Raw genomic sequence first — 19,472 nt, forward strand, 5'->3', positions numbered from 1 at the left:
GGCTGGGCGGGGCCACAGGATTGTGGCTGGGGCTACGAGGCAGGTGTGAGCTCTGCCATCTTTTGGGGAGTGGGTCCCCTGGGCCTGCTCTGCAGACGCTGTCCTGCATGCACACCACAGACTGGCCTCTGTCCCCCCCATATGCCCCGTGGACAAGGCCAGCTCAGAGTCCAAGGCTTGAGGACCATCTCTCTCCTGTTTCCCCAAGTGGCGATGCTCAGGCACTGTGATTTCACTAACAAGCATCCAGGGCAGCTCCTTCAGGGAGGCCTGGGCCAGCAGGGGCTCCAGAAGTTGTGGGGAGAGCACAGCTCCCTCAGCCCGGCCCTCGGTTCCTTCGTTGAGGGTGAGAACAAAAGAGACTCGAACCACACTGCAACCTGGTGGATGTTTATGACAATGGCAGCTTGCTAACCCTGTTCAAGTTAATGTTAATTTAAATGACTTTAAATTTGGACGACGGTAGGTAGCAGGACATTTTTAAAAGGAAAAAACAATCTCCTTTTTCCCTTCCTTTTAAAATTAGCTTGGAGGAAAAGTCCACTTGGGTAGAGGAGAAGAATCTGATTTTCAGAATGACCTGAAAGAGCCTTCTGGATTGCGGTGCTAATCAGAAAGCTCCATTTTCTCAACATACTTCCCTCCTGCCTCTGCCCCGTCCTATCACATACCTGCCTAGCCCAATGTCTGGAGAGTGTCACCAGGGCTTGGTGCTAAAGGTCAAGAGCTTAAGGCCAGCCATTCAGGAGAGCAGTTTCAGAAGCAAAAGGGGTGAGAAATAAACAGGCCATCAGCTGGAGAACCAACCCGCTATGCACCGAGGCAGCCGAACAAGCTGCCTGCCCAGGGGCCAGGCTGTCCTTACCCTGCCGCCCTTCTCTCCATTGGCGCCAGGAAATCCAGGGAATCCAATAGAGCCCTGAAAGAGAGTTTAAGGGGGAGGCATAAGAGCTGGGCCAGGAATGAGTCAAGCTGCATGGGCAGCCTGGGGGACTGCCTGCATGCCAGTGCACAGCCCCGGCCCCAGACTCCACCTGCCCACCCACCTAACCACCCACCTACCTGTCTACCTACCTGCCCACGTATCCACCCACTCGTCCATCCACCTGTCTACCCACCCACTCACCTATCTGCCTGTCTATCCACCCACCCACTCATCCATCTGCCTGTCTACCTATCCACCCAGGCCTCCCTTCATTCACCTGCCTACCCACCCATCCACCATCTACCTGTCTACTCATCTGCCCACCCATCCATCCACCTGTCTACCCATCTGCCCACCCACCCGTTCATCCACCTGTTTACCCACTGGCCCACCTATCTGTCTATCCATCTATCTGTCTATCCACCTATCTGTCTATCCATCTATCTGTCTATCCATCTACCTGTCTACCTACCCACCCACCCACCTACCCATTCATCCATTTGCCTACCTATCCACCCGCCCCTCCATCCACAACTGTCTACCCACCTGCCCACCCATCCATTCACCCACCTATCCACCCACTGGCCTACCTATGTATCCATCTACCTGCCTACTTACTCACCCACCCACCTAAACATTCATCCATCTGCCTGTCTACCAATCCACCCACCCCTCCATTCATCCACCTGTCTGCTTACCTGCCCACCCATCCATCCATCTACGTATCTACCCACCTGCCCACCCATCCTTTCATCCACCTCTCTTCCCACCAACCCACCCACCTACCCATTCATCCATCTGCCTGTCTACCCATCCACACCCCTCCACTCGCCCACCCACCTATCCCCTCCATCCATCCTCTCTACTCAATAAATATTTCCTAAGCATTTCACAGGCCTCAGTTCTAGAAACTCAAATGGAGTTTTCACCATGCTCCCTCCCCCGCCACCATCTCCCACGCGCCCGTGTCCATAGGAGGGTGGCTGGTGTTTGGGAGAAAGGGACACACACTGCTGAGCTGAACTGAGGTGAGACATGAACGTCGCACTGTGACATTGTGTTTTCTGTGCCTCGTGCATGTTGTGTTGGCGTCCCACAGTCCCTCTAAATAAAGCACAGCAGCTTGCAGAGTTGGGAATGGATGCAAATTTATGCACTGACTGTAGCATCTACCAGCTCTTTAATTCTAGAAGTCTGCAAGGTGCACACAGACCAGAGATGGATTTAGGGACTCTGACCTGGTGAATATCCAAACACCCACGCAAGCAGCATCACCGCAGTGAGGCTGCTCCGCTGTCCGCAGGGTTGGCGCTGGCCACTGTCTTTGGCAGGTCTCTATTTGTCTGGCTTAAAATCCTGTCCTGAATGCACACTTGTATCCACGAAGAGCTCACACATGTCCAAACCTTGTATTTCTCACAGGGGACTGAGTTCAGCCAACCCACTCATACACCCACCTGCCAATCTAGGCAGGGGGTGAGACCCAGGAAACTTCAGTGCAGGTGACACAGAGCTCAGTTCAGAAACCAGGTCATTGTACTGATGGCTACTTCTAGTCTCTGCCCAGGAAACACGTGCCATTCCTTTCCAAAAAGTTGCCTGGACTTGATTTAGACCACCCATCTCTCCCAAACTTCTCCTCTTCTCTCCATTCCCAGAGGGATGTGTATTAACAGAGAGGAAAGTGCCCATCAGCCCCTCTGACCACATTCGGGTGATGATGCTGCGGTCAGCAGCTACATCACACCCACGTTCAATGAGCCACTGTTAAACCCTAAATGAAATTCCTGTTTCACAGCAAGCTCTCTTGCATGTGGGGTGTGCGTCTACACACCCGTGGCAGGGGGCTTCACATTCCACAGGAAGGACGGATAGCAGCATTTCCTTAATGAGAATGGAAATACCTGGAGGGAAGCCCCAGGCCACCACGCCCATCCTCCTATTAACAAGACTGCTCCAGTGAGACCGAAAAGGTACCGAGGCTAAAAGGAGGTGCCTCGGGCACAGGCAGATCTGAGAAAGACGATCCAGCTTCAGCTGTTAATTATGTCTCCAGTGCAGGCAGCTGGTTATTCTTTAAGGCAGAACCATGAATAATAAAATGTGAGATTTGAAAAAACAAATAACGTTTTCAATGATTTCCAAAGCCTCAAGGAGCTGTTTCACTTAAACCTGAACACGATTTCACATAAGAAAGGTTTCCTTTTTCTTTTATACTCCATTATGAGCAAATAGCCTTCAAATCGCCAGTGCGGTGGAGTTGAGAGGCGACTGCCCCACAGATTCTGGGTATGGACAATCCGAGGGACAAGGGCCACCAGCCAAGCAACAGGTGCAGAAGACTGCAGAACACTCCAGGAGAACCCCATAAGGATCCCAGGTGCCTGTGCCGCCTGGGACAGAAGACTCATCGCCCAAAAGCCTCCTTTCAACTCAGCAAATTAATGCAGAAGGCAGAGAACATGGTGGAGGTTGAGAGCCACAGTGTCACACACGCCCCCAAGGATGGGGAGCAGATGAACCTGTGCAGGGTTAGGAGGACCACTGGAGCATCCCTCCACCTGTCCCGGGACGCCTAACACGGCCGGATGCGAGGTGAGGAGGCCTGACGGCACAACCCTCCGCCTGCGCCGGGATACCTAACACGGTCGGAAGTTACCATCTGAACATCCCTCTGCCTGCACCGGGGCACCTAACACAGCCGGAAGTTACCAGCGGAACATCCCTCTGCCTGCACCAGGGCACCTAACACGGCCGGAAGTTACCGGCAGAACATCCCTCTGCCTGTCCCAAGACACCTAACGTGGCCGGATGCGAGGTGAGGAGGCCTGACGGTACAACCCTCCGCCTGCGCTGGGATACCTAACACAGTCAGAAGTTACCGTCTGAACATCCCTCTGCCTGCTCCAGGGCACCTAACACGGCCGGAAGTTACCGGCGGAACATCCCTCTGCCTGTCCCAGGACACCTAACGTGGCTGGATGCAGGGTGGGGAGACCTGGCGGAACATCCGTCCACCTGTCCCGGGACACCTAACACGTCCAGAAGTTACCTTTGGTCCTTGTCTTCCTGGGTACCCCGGTAACCCTGGGACTCCGAGTTTCCCCTGGGGGAAGAAAGAGTTGCATTAATGGCCAGCACAGTATTGCTCCATCCGTTTCCTCGGAGCAGAGAGAAAGGACATGCGTTCTGGCAGGGGCCTGGAGGAGGGTGTGGTTTCTAGACGCGGGGCACACGTCATCATGCAGAACCCCTGCCTGCCCTGGGTGGGGAGTGACTGCCAGCACCCATGAAGTCCAGCGGGTACCCGATGGTCCCTGCACTTGTCCCAAGTGAAGGCCCCGGGAGGAGAGGTTGTGCCACTGTGGAGCAAAGCAATTAGAGGCAAGTGCCCCAGCTCAAAGTGTTCTTCATCTCAGGACACCTCTGAGCCCTTCTGTGTGGGTCCACCTGGCAGGATGGGGCGGCAAGTCTGGGCCACTGCATGCACCACTCCTGCTGGAGCCCAGGGTGGAAACAGGGTGGAGCAGGGTGTGTGGCTGGCCCAGGAGCCTCCCGCAGCTGGAAACTGCAGGCCTATGGATGGCTGCATGCCCCAGAGCCTGCTCCGAGGACTCCGGCCTTCCTTCCTGCCAGGCTGCCACACCTTCAGGCCATTGGTGGGGACACCGTTATTACCCAGGTGTGGAGGTGGGAATGTGACAAGGACGGGGTCCTGGAATGTTGGGGCTCAGAATGCAGGCTTTGTAGCCACTGGGAGGAAGGAGCCCTCCAAGGCAATGGTGGAGGGCTGGGAAGGGCCGAACCCGGGACAAGGAAAGGGTCATCATTCAACAAACAGCTTCACAGGAGCAGCAGCGAGAGCCCAGGGTGGAGACAGGAGCCCTGCTCAGGAATTACCCCCACGCCATGCCTAGGGCAGCCACAGCCAACGGGAGCCCGAGGCCATGGGGAAGGGCCTGTCAGATCCCTCCCAAGAAAGTGGCTGAAAGTCCCACATCACAAACCTTCTCCCCAGGGGGCCCCAGAGGACCAGGATCACCATTGGGACCTCCGCGACCCTTCGGGCCTTCAGGGCCATCTTCTCCCCTGGGACCGGGCGGGCCGATCTCCCCCTGCAAGCCAGAAAAGAGGAGGTAAGAGGACCCCCCCTACACGCACACACTATTCTCCACCACCGTTGTGAGAGCAAGGGGATGGGTTACAGGCACCCTGTGGTCCAAGCTGCTCCACCAGCTCCGCCTCACTCAGGCCGCCAAGCTGCTCCTGGAGCCACTGACCAAATGAGCACATTGTGCCGCGAATTCCCGGGCTCTGTGGAAGCTGGTCTCTGCACCGAGGTTGCCTGCTATTTATTTTCTCAAGGCTGCCCGCTCCTACTTCCCAATTACCTTCTCTAAATTGAGTGCCTCTTGGCTAAAATAACTTTGGTTAACAATAGTAGCTCTGAATTGCTATTTCTCCAAATAGAGCAGAGTGACTGGGAGCTGCTGCTTCTTCTGAAACCCTAGGAGGTATGGAAGTGGACCCCAGCCCCAATGGGGCGGTTACCTGGGCATAACCAGCAAACAGGAGAGCCACAGGAGGCGTCCCAGGAGCAGACGGGCTTAAATTCCACCTCGTCCAACTTCCCCAAGTTACAGATTGGGAGCTCGGGGCTTAGACAGGGGAGAGGGCTCTGGAGTCTGCCCAGGCAATGGTAGCGCCACGGCAAGGTCTCTAAATGCCCTTCCGGGCAGCCTTTGTCCAACAATGGACAAATCCTCCTCTGATCATCTGTCTCCAAGAGCAGCTGTAAAGTAGTGGTTCAAGTCCACAACAAAAATGTGTATTGCTCAGATAGAGAAAAATTCATAACTTCCTCATTCTGAAGCTCTAACCTGTCATTGGGTCAGGAACTCTCTGTCCCTGAGAGACGTTCCTCTCGTTCAACAAAATAATCCTGCACGCATTTACAGAGCACCGAGAAGGTGCAAAGCCCCAGGCTGTGCTTTCTGAAGAGGTCCGGATGTGGGGTCCTGTTCCCCGGGCTCAGGACGGGTCCCACCCCTGCATCCCACCCTTGTCCCATGGCAACAAGAGCTCCACTCTCGGAGCCCTGGCACAGGAATGTGTGTCATCTCTTCTGAAGCTGCACCCGTGTCATGTGGACACCACATGTGTGAACAGAGGCATCAGAAAGGAGAAGAAAAGGACTTTCACCATCAAACTGAAAGGCCGCTGAGATGTGGGGATTCAGGAGCCTTCCACTACGAAAGAAGTTCTAGAATGGGTGCCTCTAGCAGCAACTTAACTGGGACAGCATTGCGAAACAGATCCCCACCTTCCTCCCCCTTCCTTCCCACAGAGGTGCAGATTGCCTCTGCCTTTTGCCTGCCAGGTTGGAATGAAGCGCCAAGTGTGTGGGGCTTTCCTGTTCTGGAAAGCCACCTGCGAGCCGGCGCTGCAGGAGGACGATTGCGGCAGCTGGGTGACAGCCATGCTACCGCCGACAGATGTCCGTCCCGGTGCGTGCACAGCTGTCACCACGGCTGTGCCCACCGGAGGCCGAGGCATCTCGGCTCCTTCTGCTGGGCTCCTGCTCACTGAGAGGTTACTGGGGAAACCTCTAAGAGATTTTTGGCCGCCCTGCCTGCTCAAAAAGCTCCCTACCCTTCCTTCATGCCGTTTGTGTCACCTTCTCTTTAATTATAGGAATGTGCAGCCTGTGGCTTTCTGTGGTTGCCGGCAAGCCCCGGTCCCTCCCAGCACCCACCGGCTTTCTCTGGAGCCGAGCTAAATCATTCATTTAAAAACAAGCCAGGTTGCTGTGGCTTCTCCTGAGCCAAAATCACAGACCACAGGACTGTGTGGGAGTCCCAGGGCCCCTGAAGAACTGTTTGGGGACCAGGATGCTCCCCAGGCTCACAGGGATCCTAGACCCACGTCGCGTGCTGCCCTGTGGGAGCCGGCCCTGTTGGCCTGAGTAGCAGCTGTGCTCCTTGGGTAGAACGGGTCATTTCCAGAGCTGCTCTCCTTTCTCTTCCCAGGCACGGTTTATCGCTCGAGTCAGGTGAATAACTCTGCAATCCACAGGAGCAGCCAGAAGTGAACCCAGCCCCACTGACCCCTTGTGTGGGACACTGGGTGGAGGAGCTGGCGACCACAGGTTATTCCCAGTCCCCAAGGGGCAAGCTGAGGAGGAGGAGGTGAAGAGGAGCTGGAGAGAGTTGGGCCCTGGGCTCCAGGCCAGTCTCCCCTTCCCACCAGGAATCTCTACCAAGAGTTTACCTCCATTCTGAGAAGCTGCCCTGTGGCAGCAAACATCCCCACCCCCTCCCACACGGCCAAGGCCACCTGGCTTTCCCCAGCCCAGATCCCAAACCCGAGATGCTCACCCGATCACCCTTGATGCCCATGTCTCCTTTAAACCCAGGAAAGCCGTCTTCACCCTGAATACGGGACAAGAGAGTGCCTTAGTCTAGGCAAGAGGACCCGCCTCCCTGGTGGTCCCTTCCCCGCTCCAAACAACCACACTCAGCACCAGGTCCTCCACCCTTGGGGGGCAGCACACACCCCGGACTCGAGGGTGGGCTTGGGGCCCGTTCCTCGAGAATGGCATTCCCGTGAGGTCTGCATTCCCAGCTGTAACATTCTGAAGCTGGAGAGAGCTGCGTCCCGGCTTCTCAGGCAGGCCCAGTTTGAATCTGAGTGTTCTGCATGGTGAGGCCTCAGCAAGCCCAGGCCCCTGAGCTCCCAGCATCGTTTCTCAGTGCACTTTGTGGCATCCCATCAGCACTGAGGCGACAGGTAAAGGGGGTGACAATAGAGGACGGGGAGCTGGATGAAAATGCCCCTGCAAAGAATCCCTAAGGCCTGCAGTAAGAGGCAGTGCTTTCTGAAGGGTGGGGGTTGTTCCTGGGGGTGGCAGGGGAAGTCGGCGGCCCACACACCCCAGGCCTACTGGTGAATCTGGGACACAAGTGAGGCTGCCCTGCTGTCTGTTCAAGTCCCTGGTCTGGACTTTCCCCATCCAGGAAACCACAGGGAAAAGCCTTCAGATCCTTCCACAGAGGGCAAGGGTAGCTCCTAGACAGGGCTCTTGGCTGGGCTTTTCCTCTCATTATTTAGGGGCTACATCTTGATCCAAAAAGAGTGAAAGGACAGGATCTTGGGACTCAGCCAGGTCGTAAACATTCAAGGCCTGGCTGGGAGCACATGCAAGGGAGGCAGCTTTCTGTGCAGTGAGAATCCAGCCCTCTCCAGCCAGCGCCAGCTCCCAGGGCCCCCAGGACCTCAAAGCCCTTGTTCGCAGTGTTCACACAGTGCTGGAAGCTTAGCAGTGGCCACAAATAACGCAGAAGTCCACAAAGACGGTCCCTTGACACTGCTCCCCTCCTTCCCCAGACCATCTCGGGCTGCCTGCGTGGCCCTTGGGAACAGTGCGGTAGCTGTCCTGGCAAGAAGGCGTCCCCTGCACAGCCTCATCAATATCATCTCAAGTAGCCCTATCTCTGGCTAGGGACAAATGTGACAAGATCAAGTGGCAAAGCTGGACTCTGTGAAGCCACCTTGGAAAGGATGAAAGGTCCTCAGGTGAGGGAGCCTCCCTGGGGACCAACGGGATGGAGACCCTGTGTCATCAGGGCCTCGTGTTCCGAAGCCCTGACGGGCTCCGTGTAGAAAGCAGTGCTCTTGGAGAGGCCAAATGGCTCAGCTTTCTTGGATGCAGACTTAGGGTTCCGCCGTGTGGGTGCCCTCAGGAAGGAACCGAGATGGCACGGGCTCAGGCCTCTTGGCTGGTCCTCCCACAAGGGCAGCCACTAAGAACAGAAACCAGGGACAAGCACTCTCAGCAAATGCCATGGAACAACGGCGTTCCTGCTGCCGCGTCATTTCTGATTCAGTTGTGGCCACTCGATGTGTCCCCTCGGGAATGGCTTTAAGGCTGGCAGATTTCACAAGAAAGGATCCAAGCGACATCTTCGACAGGTGGCAAATAAGGAGTCTCGGCACATGGACCATCCCAGCAGCAGATGCCAGCACCCGCACTCCAGCCCCGCAGGCCACCGTGGCCAGGGGAGAGCCCAGGGTCTGCCCAGCGAAGGGGCCCAACGTTCTTTATGGAAAGCAAGTACTGCGTGGCTACACGGCATGGCAGGGTGAACCCGCACCGTTAGGCCATGGTGGGGAGGGCGGCACGGTGAGGCCGCCCTGAGGCCTAAATCTGGGTCATAACTGGGCCTTGGATTTGGCTCTGAGCTTCCTTCCACCAGAGTGAGAAGAGAAAGGTGGCCGGCCACGCAGCTCCATGTGGCTCAGGCTGTCGCCGCTGCAGGCTGTACCCAACCTTCTGACTCTGGCAGGCATGTATGCAGGTGTAGTTAGCTTTGTTTTCACCACAGTGATCCGCTAGGCCTGACTTGCACCCACGGACCATGGCCAATGGCGCAGCCTCTCTCCCTCCCTGCCTGGTTCTGCTGCGCAGTGAGTTTCTGCTGCACAGTGACTTTCTGCTGCACAGTGACTTTCTGCTGCTTGGACTGCCCAGGGAAGAACGTCTAACAACTAAATGGACCCTCATGCCAGTGGCCAGGCAGGGCGGCCCACCTGGGAGTGGGGAGGGTGACAGGTGTCCACTGGCCCCCACAGGCACGTGGGGGCCTGTGTGTTTTCTCTGGGGCCAAGGCCTTCTTGTGCAGAGGCACAAACCCTGGACCCACTCAGCTCTGCTAGGAGATGTGCTCCAGGGTACCCGAGGGCCCATCCTCCTCAACTTATTGTTCTTCCGTCTGCAAACAGACGCTTTCCACAGAGTGGCATCAATTCCCCTCAATACTCAGAGGCGACGTCCACCTCAGCTGGTTTCATGGAAGAAGCATGTGGGAGGGGCCCGCTGGCTGGAATGCGGCTCTGGACTAAGCAGAGGGCTCCACAGCTGCAAGGACAGACTTACCTTCTCACCCTTCGTGCCCTTCAGACCACGGATGCCATCGGCCCCCTGTGCGGGTGGGAAAAGAAAAACGAGTGAGTGGTTACAAATCTCATCCTCCCTAGAGCTGTCGCAGGTGCAGGGCCAAGTCCCATGTGTCAAGACAGGCTGAGCTCTCCGAAGCTGACAGATGCGGCCAGCGCCCTGCCCTCAACACACTTCTTCCCACGTGTCCCCCTGTGGCCTCGGGAGGCCCAGCGTGTCCACGATTCCTGGGCTGACTCCACTGACTCCTATTTATGCAAAGACTCAAGCCCATCCCTGGCCTTCCAGCCCGAACTCTGGATCTGCCCTTCCAAGGGCCCACACCCCACAGCCAACACACCCCTCCTGCTTCCCGTTAGAGCATCATCTTCTAGAAACACCCCCACCTTTCAGAGGTTTGGGAGGAAGCAGGAAGTGAAGTCTGAGTCAGGTAGACTTGATTAGGTCCCAGCTCCCCCTCCATGGCCTCTGACACTGCCTGAGACTCAGTTTCCTCATTTGGGAAGTGGAGAGGACGACAACCCTCAACTCATGACCACTGTTGGGAGGGAAATGCCTGCTAAGCCCTCAGGACAGCACCTAGCACCCAGCACACAGTAGGTGTCAATAACCAGAAGCCCAGTGCCATCTGAGTATTTCAATTCTGTGTTATGAATAGATGATACTGTGATATTACTAAGTAATGATGATAACATTTATTGCAGTTGTCATGAGTTCAGGACACACCATCCCACCTCCTTGCTGAACGGGAGTTTCTGGGACGGGGGCCAGGACTATTTCTCTGACGCTGTCACTGTGCCAAGGGCCTGGGGCAGTGGAGGTAAATCTGTGGGTAGAATTATGCAGCCACACCCTTGCAGTTAATGTCTTTGACTTCAGCCCTCCCAGCAGGGTGACTTTTAGCTAGAGAGACTACCTCGGGCTACCTCAGGCCACCTGCCCATGGGATGTGAGAGAGAGAGAAGCCACATTGCCCCCCGCACCGGGATTCCAGGCTGAGGCTGAGGCTGAAGCCAGGGCCACAGAGCACTGGAGGATGCAGGGGCTGCCGGCTGCCCTCTGGTGGTCAGAACTTCCCACATACTTGGCAGTTCTGGCCTTTCCCCAGGTCCTGGAGAGAGAGGGGCTCTGGGAAGGGATGGAGACACAGAGGTGCTCCTTTCTACAGAGGTGGCTGGGCTTGGGCGGCGTGCCCTGGCCCTCCCAAGGAACTGCGGATGTAACTGCAGAAGCACCTTCCACTCCGGTGCCAGCTCCAAGGCACTTCCAGCCACGCAGACAGAGCAGCGGCGTGGTTGCCCTGAACCATAATCACTGGAGGATTTGGAGCACAGGGGACAAGCAAGAGCTCTGCCACTATGCCTGCACGCACCATTGCCGAAGTCATGTCTGCTCCACACCTGGCCGCCACCACTAGCAGAGAGGCCTGGGACACCTCCCTGCACGCCCAGCACAGGGCGGAGGCAGCCAGGAGGGCAAGGTGGGCTCGAAGTAGCTCTGGTTCACCTGGCCTGGCACTTGGCACACTAATGCGGGCCAGTATGGAGTGCCTTGGGGGGACAGGGCACAGCTCAGAAACAGCACTGGCCTAGGCAGGGAGGCCGACTCCAAACAAGCCTCTCCCACGCTAGTCTCTGCCCGAGCCTGAGATGGGACATGGACCTCAAGATGGAGAGGAAGCACCGGACAAACACAGCATGCGTATTTCAGGGCCGAGTGGGAACGGCCAGCCTAGCCGCGAGGACGCTCAGAACAGCCTGCTGCAGGCCACTGCCCCCACTGAGCACAGCGCACACTTGGCAGCACCTGTGGGCCCGGGCAGCCCAGGAAGGTGAGAAGTGACTCAGCTGGGCCAACTGCTGAGAGGCGAGTGGTTTCTAAGCACTTGGTGGTGGTTTTTTCCTACAGACGCCTTCTTCCGAAGCAATCCTGGCTGGAAGCCCCCAGAGGAAAAGAGAACAGGTAGGCCCACGAGGGCTGACACAGAGCTGGGGGCCCTGGAAAACCACCTGCCGTCTCACCACGGTGCGGCATCGCCTCAGACACAATAGCCCCAGAACCCCACAGAGAAGGGCTTTTTAGGAGATGAGCTACTTTCTTTTCTTAGGGCAGTTTTGAGTTCTCACCATACTTGCAAAATAGAATAGCAACCTGAGATTCTGCTTATTTCCTCTGAAGCACACAGGAAAATCGCAGGTGTGGTTGCGAATAACACTCGGGGTTGAGCCTGCTCAGCAGTGTCTGATCCTAAATGCAAAGTGATGTCCAGCTGCCCCTCCCTGCCGTGAGTCGTGGGGGACGGGGTTTGTGTGGCTGGCATTATTTTTCAGGAGCACTAAACCCCCTGGTACGGCATCCAGGGGGCATTGGCACCGGCTCTCCTCCCTCTCGCTGGGCAGGCTGGGGCACACTGCTGCTCCCACCCTGTCCATGCCCTGCTAAGAGCAGGCAGGTAGGACCACGGCCCCCTGAGACCCCTCCCGGTCCTACAGTTCTAGCGTTTTAGGATCCCCATCAGAGCAATGGGACCAACTAGACAGAACCAGCACTTCCCAGAGTTTCTCGGCCACGGGGCTGTTGACATTGGGGCTGCTGTGTGCATGGTGGGGTGTGCCAGCACCTCCCGTTAGAGGGCACTCCCCAGTCATGCAGGAAGTGGCCCTGGCTGGGAAGGGCTGGACTGGAGCGTCTGTGACACGGCCAGCCAGCCGCCCCACGAAGGAGCACTCAGGAGCTGCAGCACGGCTGGGGCTAGATGTGCACAAAGCCCAGAGAGGGGCAGGCTTTTGCCCAAGGCCTGGATGTGAACTCCTATTTTAGGCCGCCTGGCAACCTCCTAGCAGCTGGGGGCTAAACGGAGGGTGGATTTGACTCGTTGACAGTCAGGTTGAAAGGGGTGCCTCTTCAGAAGTGCAAGGCAGAGGGAAGCCTGGGGGCGGGCCAAAGGTCAGTGAACTCAGAGGAACACAAAGGGAGCCTGCTGTGGCCTGAACATCTTGCGTCCACCAAAAACTCATATGGTGAACCCCAACACCCAAGGCAATGGAACTAGGAGGTGGGGCCGTGGGGAGGTGACTGGGTCACAGGGTGGAGCCCCTGTGATTAGGATTAGTGCCCTCACCAGAGGTCCCAGGGTGCTCGTCCCCCCTCTTCTGCTATGTGAGGACACAGTGAGAGGGGACCATCAGGGAACCAGATGACAGCCCTCCCCAGACACTGAATCTGCTGCTGCTATGATCTTGGACTTCCCAGCCTCCAGGACGGTGAGAAATAATTTCCTGTTGTTTACGAGCCACCCGTTTTAGGGTCTTTTTATTGTAGCAGCTCCAATGGACTAAGAACCTTTTCCTGGGAAGAAAGTAGGGCTTTGGTGGAAAGTAACGGGCCCGCTCTCACTGAGGACTATTCACCTCCAACGGCGGCAGCTTGGCCCACGCAATCCCACGCCCCGCCGCCATCACCGCCACCCGGGCCAAGCTCGTGAGGCGCCAACACCACTCACATTTCCAAATGCACGGGAGCATGAGAAACTTTTTCCCCGACGAAAATTATTTTAAACCTCAGTTTTCCTTCCACCCTCTGCTTCCAAGTCTAACTGGATTGCTCATGTCATGAATGAATTTTAATCAGATAGACAAGATAAGAGCATTCTCCATAAACATTTTAAAGCAAACACCTTTTTAGCTCACAGAGCCGCATTATGCAATTAGCCATGTATGGGAGTTGGCAGAGGTTCCTGCTATGCGACAGGAATTTGTAAAATAAACATGCTATAGAACTCACATAATCAGCACTTCTGCTAAATTATCACCCTTATAAAATTTGCTAGGCATTTTGCTGCTAGAAGCTGGCTTTAGGGAAAAACCTGACTCGCCTCAGGCTCCCAACCATTGGGAGGTCTCTCTTCAGTACCTCCTGAACTTGGAATGTCCTCATTCCTGGGAAACGGAAGTCGGGGCCCCCCGGGGACAAGGGTGGGGCACATGATTTCGAATCTGGTTTGATTTCTGACAGCAGCCTCGATTTTAGTGGACTTTGGGGCACGTCACTGAAAACTGATGTCTTGGGCTCTCAGAGCAGATGAGGGCGTGACCAGCCTGAGTCAGGAGGGTTGATGCGGAGCAGGAGGCAGTTTCCAGTCGGCCTCCATGCCCCAGGGCGGCCGCACACTTCTGATGTGCAACAGCGTTTGAAAAGCATAAAGCCTGTTGGACCAGGGAGGTGAGGGGCAGCGGAGCTGACGAGTCGTTTCTACAAATTCCTCAAGCTTGACTAGTTGCTATATATCCACACATATTCCTTCACATCCAGTTAAAAGCATCTTGAAGGAAAGAGTCATCACGAGCTTTTAAGATGCCGCCAGTCCCCATTCTCAGAGGAAGAAGAGAGCTGGTCCGCATGCTCCTAGGCGTATGTCTGTCTACACAGAACGTGCCGTGTCCAGGGAGCTGCACAACTCGAGATTGCATTACCCAGCTCAGAGCAAACACAGTTAGCTGGGCTATGAAGGAGGGCACCTGTGTCTGGGATATTGCTCTGGAGCCATGCGTCCCATGTAACGAGGTTGTCAGAGCCCTTCATGGCAGAAACACGATTGATTGGGAATAAACAGACAGCTCCCATGAACTCCGCCTTGCGATGGGGCTGGCCCGCCCAGATGCTATCAGCGGAGACAGACTCTCTTTCTCATCGGAATGTGCAAATGGCTGGGAAGAAATGTTTCCGAGCTTCCCCAGGAAAGAGGCCAAGCTCTTGGCCTCAGCCGGGATCTGCTGTCTGTGAGGAGAGTGGCAGAAGCCTGACAAATGGCAACAATAAAAGAGGCAAGAAGCAAAAGGACGTGTCCCGTCCTGAAAGATGGCTGCCAGCGCGCCCCTGGCTTTATCACCACAGACTGCAGACTGTCCCACGCTCCATATCAGCCCTCCTGACTCCAGCAGGTCACACCCTCGCCTGCTCAGGCCCGCTGTCCTGAGACCTAGCATCCGCGTAAGTGACTGGGAGGACTGGGCTACTCCAGTTCGAATAGCAGGGACATGAAACCACAGAGAATTCCCTCAAATCAGCCACGCCAAGGCCCGCAGTCCCAACCCTGACCTCCGGGATGACCTGGAGTGGCGTGAGTCTCTCTCACCTTGACTCCTCGAGGACCTGGGTAGCCGATCGGACCTTGGGGGCCAGGCGGACCCTAAAACCAAAGAGAAAAAGACCGTTAGCCCCGTGCCGGTGTGGAGGTGCCTGGGGAACATCAGGAAATTCCAGAGTTCTGGCATAGCCCTCCTGCTGAGAGCAGGACGAACATCCCAGGTCAGAGCCTTCAGAGAGGCGCCCCCCATGGGAGACTCACACAGGTGTTCCCAGCCTGCACTGACGGTGGAGGTGTGGCTGTGTCTCATGCTGAGCGGGACACAGAGGTGAAGCAAACGCTGGTCCCACCCGGCAGTCAGGGAAATAAGGGATAGGCTGGGGGAACGGTGAGATGGTGAAAGACCAGCTTTGGAGCTCTGCAAGGAGCATTGTCCCTAAAGAAATGCATCCCCAGCCTCAGGACCTTGAAATAAATCAGGAGCGCTTCTGGCTGGGAGAAGAGTCAAGGCTGCTAGACAGGGAAGAGACATCCTCCAGCAGCCGAGGGCCTCGCTGATGCTCATCCAGAGCTCACGGGGGTGGGCATCCAGCCCTGCCTGCCCCAGCCCAAGACACAGGCATGACGAACGGCTCCCACCGCCTCCCTCCCAGCCCCCTTTCCACATGGTGTCACGGCAGCAGCTGCAGCTCCCAGGCAGGATAGGCTTGGTGGCCTCCTCTGCAAGGCTGCAGTTCTGAGACCCAGGCCCGGGGTGCCTGCTCCCTGCTGTATCCCATCGCTAACAGGATGCCTGGCACATAGAGGAACTCAGGAAGTCCCAGGGAGTAAATGAATGCCTCTCGTCCCAGCTGAAAAGCCAGCTCTTGGAACAGCGGGCCTGTGCTGTGGGCTCCACGTGCCAACCACCGGTCAGCACCAGTTCCGGGTGCTGTGCAAGCTCTGGTGGCCCCAGGTGCTGCCTCCACCTCTGATGATAAGAGGCTGTGCCCAGGGAGGATGGTTGGTGAACGACCCACTGGAGGCAGCAGGAACAGGGTCTCTCGTGGTGAACAGAAGCCAAGGGCCGAGGGGAGGGTTCACCCCAGTGGCTGCTGTGACTTTCAGGAGAGGAAGCAGGACAGAAGTGGCGAATCTCAGACCCCACTGGGTCTCAGGGGCAGCACGTTGGAGAAGTGCCACTGCCAAGCAGGCCTGGCACTGGAAATGGAAACCCTGTGAGGACTGGTGCTAGCTCTGCTGCCCTGAAGGGTCAGTCCTGGCCCACTACACCCTTGGCAGGGGGCGCTGGGACCAAGCCCCAGACCCCATCTTGCCTGTACAGGCCCTGCTTCAAGAGATAAATGTTAGTCAGGCCCGATCCCAGAGCCTGTGACAAATGGGGCCTCTGGAACCCTGGTGCAGGTGGGCCTCTGCCCTCAGCCCCGGGCTCCCGATGACCATGAGCTCAGTGTGAGCTTTCAACACACAAGCGGTCTTGGGGTGAACAAAGGTTGGGGGACAGCAGGACAGCAGCAGCAGTCCCTGCTGTCTACTCCTCCCGTCTGGAGGCTCTTCCCACAGAGGCACTTGCAGCCCGGCAGCTTTGTCATGAATCACAGTGGAGAGAAGGCGCTGGTGAACACGCTGCGTGGGACCCTCACAGGCCCAGCAGGCCCCGCAGGAGGAACCATGAGCCGCTCGCAGTGCCGGACACAGGCATCCGTAGAAAGACCCCACCCCTGGCACTGGCATGACCTGGCAATCTGTCCCCGTTCATAGCAGCATCTCCCTAAAACTCAAAGGTCACCCAGCTTGTGCAGATTCAAGGCCAGAGCTGAACACTGAGACACTGCCCTGCTGCCCGCACCCGATCTGGTCATGGGCACCTGATCTGGTCATGGGCACCAGATCTGCTCATGGGCACCCGATCTGGCATTGGGTACCTGATCTGGTCATGGACAGCAACTGGAGGGTGCGGTCAGGGGCAGTGACCCAGACGGATGCCCCGCTTCTCAGAGAAAAGGCCTGTGCCCCCCCTAGGCTGGGTCCCTTGGTGGAGACGCCTGAGGAAGGTCTGAGTGTCCCTGGCTCCTTCCTTTCCAAGCTGGGCGTCCCTGAGCAGAGGCTGAGCCCAGAGCACCTGGACCCGCCCCACCTGAATGCTGAAGGGTAGGAGGGCGCAGCGAGTACCCACCTGACCTCCTTTCTCTCCTGGAGGGCCTTCTTTGCCAGGGTGTCCCTGTCACAAAAGAAGAAGCCTTGATTAGTCAGCGCCACTCCAGAAAGCAACCTCCCTCGCTTTCCCTCCCTGCGTAGCATCCATGATCATGGAGCCCATTTCCCTCCCTCCCCAGGAAAACCAAGAGCACCAGAAGTTGAAGCAGCCGGACAGGCAGCCAAGCACAGCCCGGCCTCCCCCGGCCTCCGCCAGGCCCTGAACCTCAGCTGCTTCATCTGCAAAATGGAAACAATAAGCCTGACCCTGGCCCGACCCTGGCCACGGTCAGAGCGACTTGGGGAGTGTATGCAGTAACCCCCAAGTGCACAGGTGACCTGCACGGTGGCTCCTGACCCGGCCAGAGCCAGCCCTGCCCTGCGGTGAAGGTCCACAGACCAGCGACCCATGAGTGGGGACAGGGCCAACAAGGGCCTCTTTCCCAGGTCACCTAACAAGATGAATCTGCACAATAATGAGCTGGGACCAAGTTCCTGGCATCCCTGCTTCCTGGACTAGCAACAACAGCTGAGCTGTCTGCAAACCTCGGAATCTCTGATTGTTGGGGAACCAAAAGCAAAGCAAGGTTGGTGCGGGGTGGAGGGCTAAGGCGCGCGGGGTGGAGGGTAAGGCGTGTAACTTGACTGAGGGGTCCCAGCAAATCCATAAGTCTTCAAACAGGTGCCTCATTTGAGACCCATACCCTGGGGTCTCCACCTGGCCTCGGGGATGGAGGGGAGCTGAGCGAAGGTGAGGACCTGTGCCCCACGCGACAGGTGCCCAGCCAAGGCCCTAGGAAGGACCTGTGTCTCCTGCCTGCCTGGGCCTGCACTAATTCCATTTCTAGGAATGCAGGTTTCTCTGACCTTCCAACCCAAACGGGTCACTCGGTTTAATGCCTGCGAGCTCAGGATCGGTGAGCCAAATGTCCAGGATAAAAACAGAAAGATCATCAATGTTCACTGTGTGGAAATGCAGTTCCACCAACAAGGATTCCAGGAAAGAGACCGGGTGGGGTGGCGAGAAGGCTGGCAGGGCGGGGTATGGTTCTACTCCTGAATACACTCAACCTGCTGTGTGAGCTTGGGCAGGTCACTTGCCCTCTCTGGGCCTCCCGCTTCCTCAGGTGTAACATGAGAGGGTGGCGAGATGCTCTTCTACCTTGAGTGGCCTAACGATGATCTGAGACTCTTTCTAGACACAGTAGTATTCAGAAGACCCAAGTCTCATCACCTGAATTAAATGGTTTGTGTGTGACTTTTAATTTTTTTTTTTTTTTTTTTTTGAGGCGGAGTCTTGCTCTGTCACCTGGGCTGGAGTGCGGTGGCTGGATCTCAGCTCACTGCAAGCTCCGCCTCCTGGGTTTACGCCATTCTCCTGCCTCAGCCTCCCGAGTAGCTGGGACTACAGGCGCCCGCCACCTCGCCCGGCTAGTTTTTTGTATTTTTAGTAGAGACAGGGTTTCACCGTGTTAGCCAGGATGGTCTCGATCTCCTGACCTCGTGATCCGCCCGTCTCCGCCTCCCAAAGTGCTGGGATTACAGGCTTGAGCCACCGTGCCTGGCCGACTTTTAAATTTTTATTAGCCGTCCAGTTGGATTTGATGCCTTTGCAGACAGCCTATCCTAGCAAGTGAGTGGGAGGGTACAAAGTTCCCCTTGAGGGAGGCTTTGAGGAAGTCCAGGCACCTGCGAGACCTCATCTGCTGCTCCAGCCAGGAGGGGACATGCTTGGCCACCACGGAGCCTTCCAGAAACAAGGCTCATCACGCCAGCACCTCACGGTGGCCGGGCTGGACCTGGACAGAGCCAACGGGAGGGTGTCCTGGTCCAGGGTGGCCAGGAGGGGTTCTCTGTGGCCCTTTATTACAGTTTCTATCAAGCACAGACACCTTTCTGTGAAGGACCTGGCGGGTGGATCTGCAGGGGGGCCAAGAGCCCGGCTCTGGACTGGGTAGACCCAGCCACGGCTGCTCGAGGAAGCCCCCAGGCCTCTCCACGTGGTCATTTCCTCAGTTCCAGGCTGGAGATAACAGCACAACTGCACACAGCGCTGCTGTGGAGACGCACAGAGCGTTTGCAAAGTGCTCAGGACTGCGCCCACCCAGGGAGCGCCACGCAGAGTTAGTGGCCGGCATCACGGCGGCCTCCATTCCCGTCTAGGCCAAATTCCTTTAGGTATATTTTCAATTACAGATAGAGAATGGGAGTAGGCAGTGGGGGGAAGCACAAAGCTCCCTGATTAAAAATGTGTGAACAGGAAAAGGCAGAAAGGAAACGTCACAAGATAACCATGACTGATTTTTCTG

The 19,472-nt window shown here is 56.6% G+C and overlaps 1 protein-coding gene across 1 annotated transcript in view; it reads right to left on the minus strand.

Annotated features, from left to right (window-relative positions):
* Positions 1-19,472, minus strand: part of COL5A1 (collagen, type V, alpha 1) — a 166,380-nt gene that overhangs the window by 60,817 nt on the left and 86,091 nt on the right. The window contains exons 26-32 of the mRNA XM_011957420.1: positions 17,144-17,188; positions 15,016-15,069; positions 9,861-9,905; positions 7,303-7,356; positions 4,933-5,040; positions 3,978-4,031; positions 808-919 (exon numbers count right to left, since the gene is read on the minus strand). Of these exons, the coding sequence (XP_011812810.1) occupies positions 808-919; positions 3,978-4,031; positions 4,933-5,040; positions 7,303-7,356; positions 9,861-9,905; positions 15,016-15,069; positions 17,144-17,188 (472 nt within the window). The remainder of the gene's footprint in view (positions 1-807; positions 920-3,977; positions 4,032-4,932; positions 5,041-7,302; positions 7,357-9,860; positions 9,906-15,015; positions 15,070-17,143; positions 17,189-19,472) is intronic.

This window comes from Colobus angolensis, unplaced genomic scaffold (genome assembly GCF_000951035.1).
Source record: "Colobus angolensis palliatus isolate OR3802 unplaced genomic scaffold, Cang.pa_1.0 Scaffold44, whole genome shotgun sequence".
Classification (NCBI taxonomy): Eukaryota; Metazoa; Chordata; class Mammalia; order Primates; family Cercopithecidae; genus Colobus; species Colobus angolensis.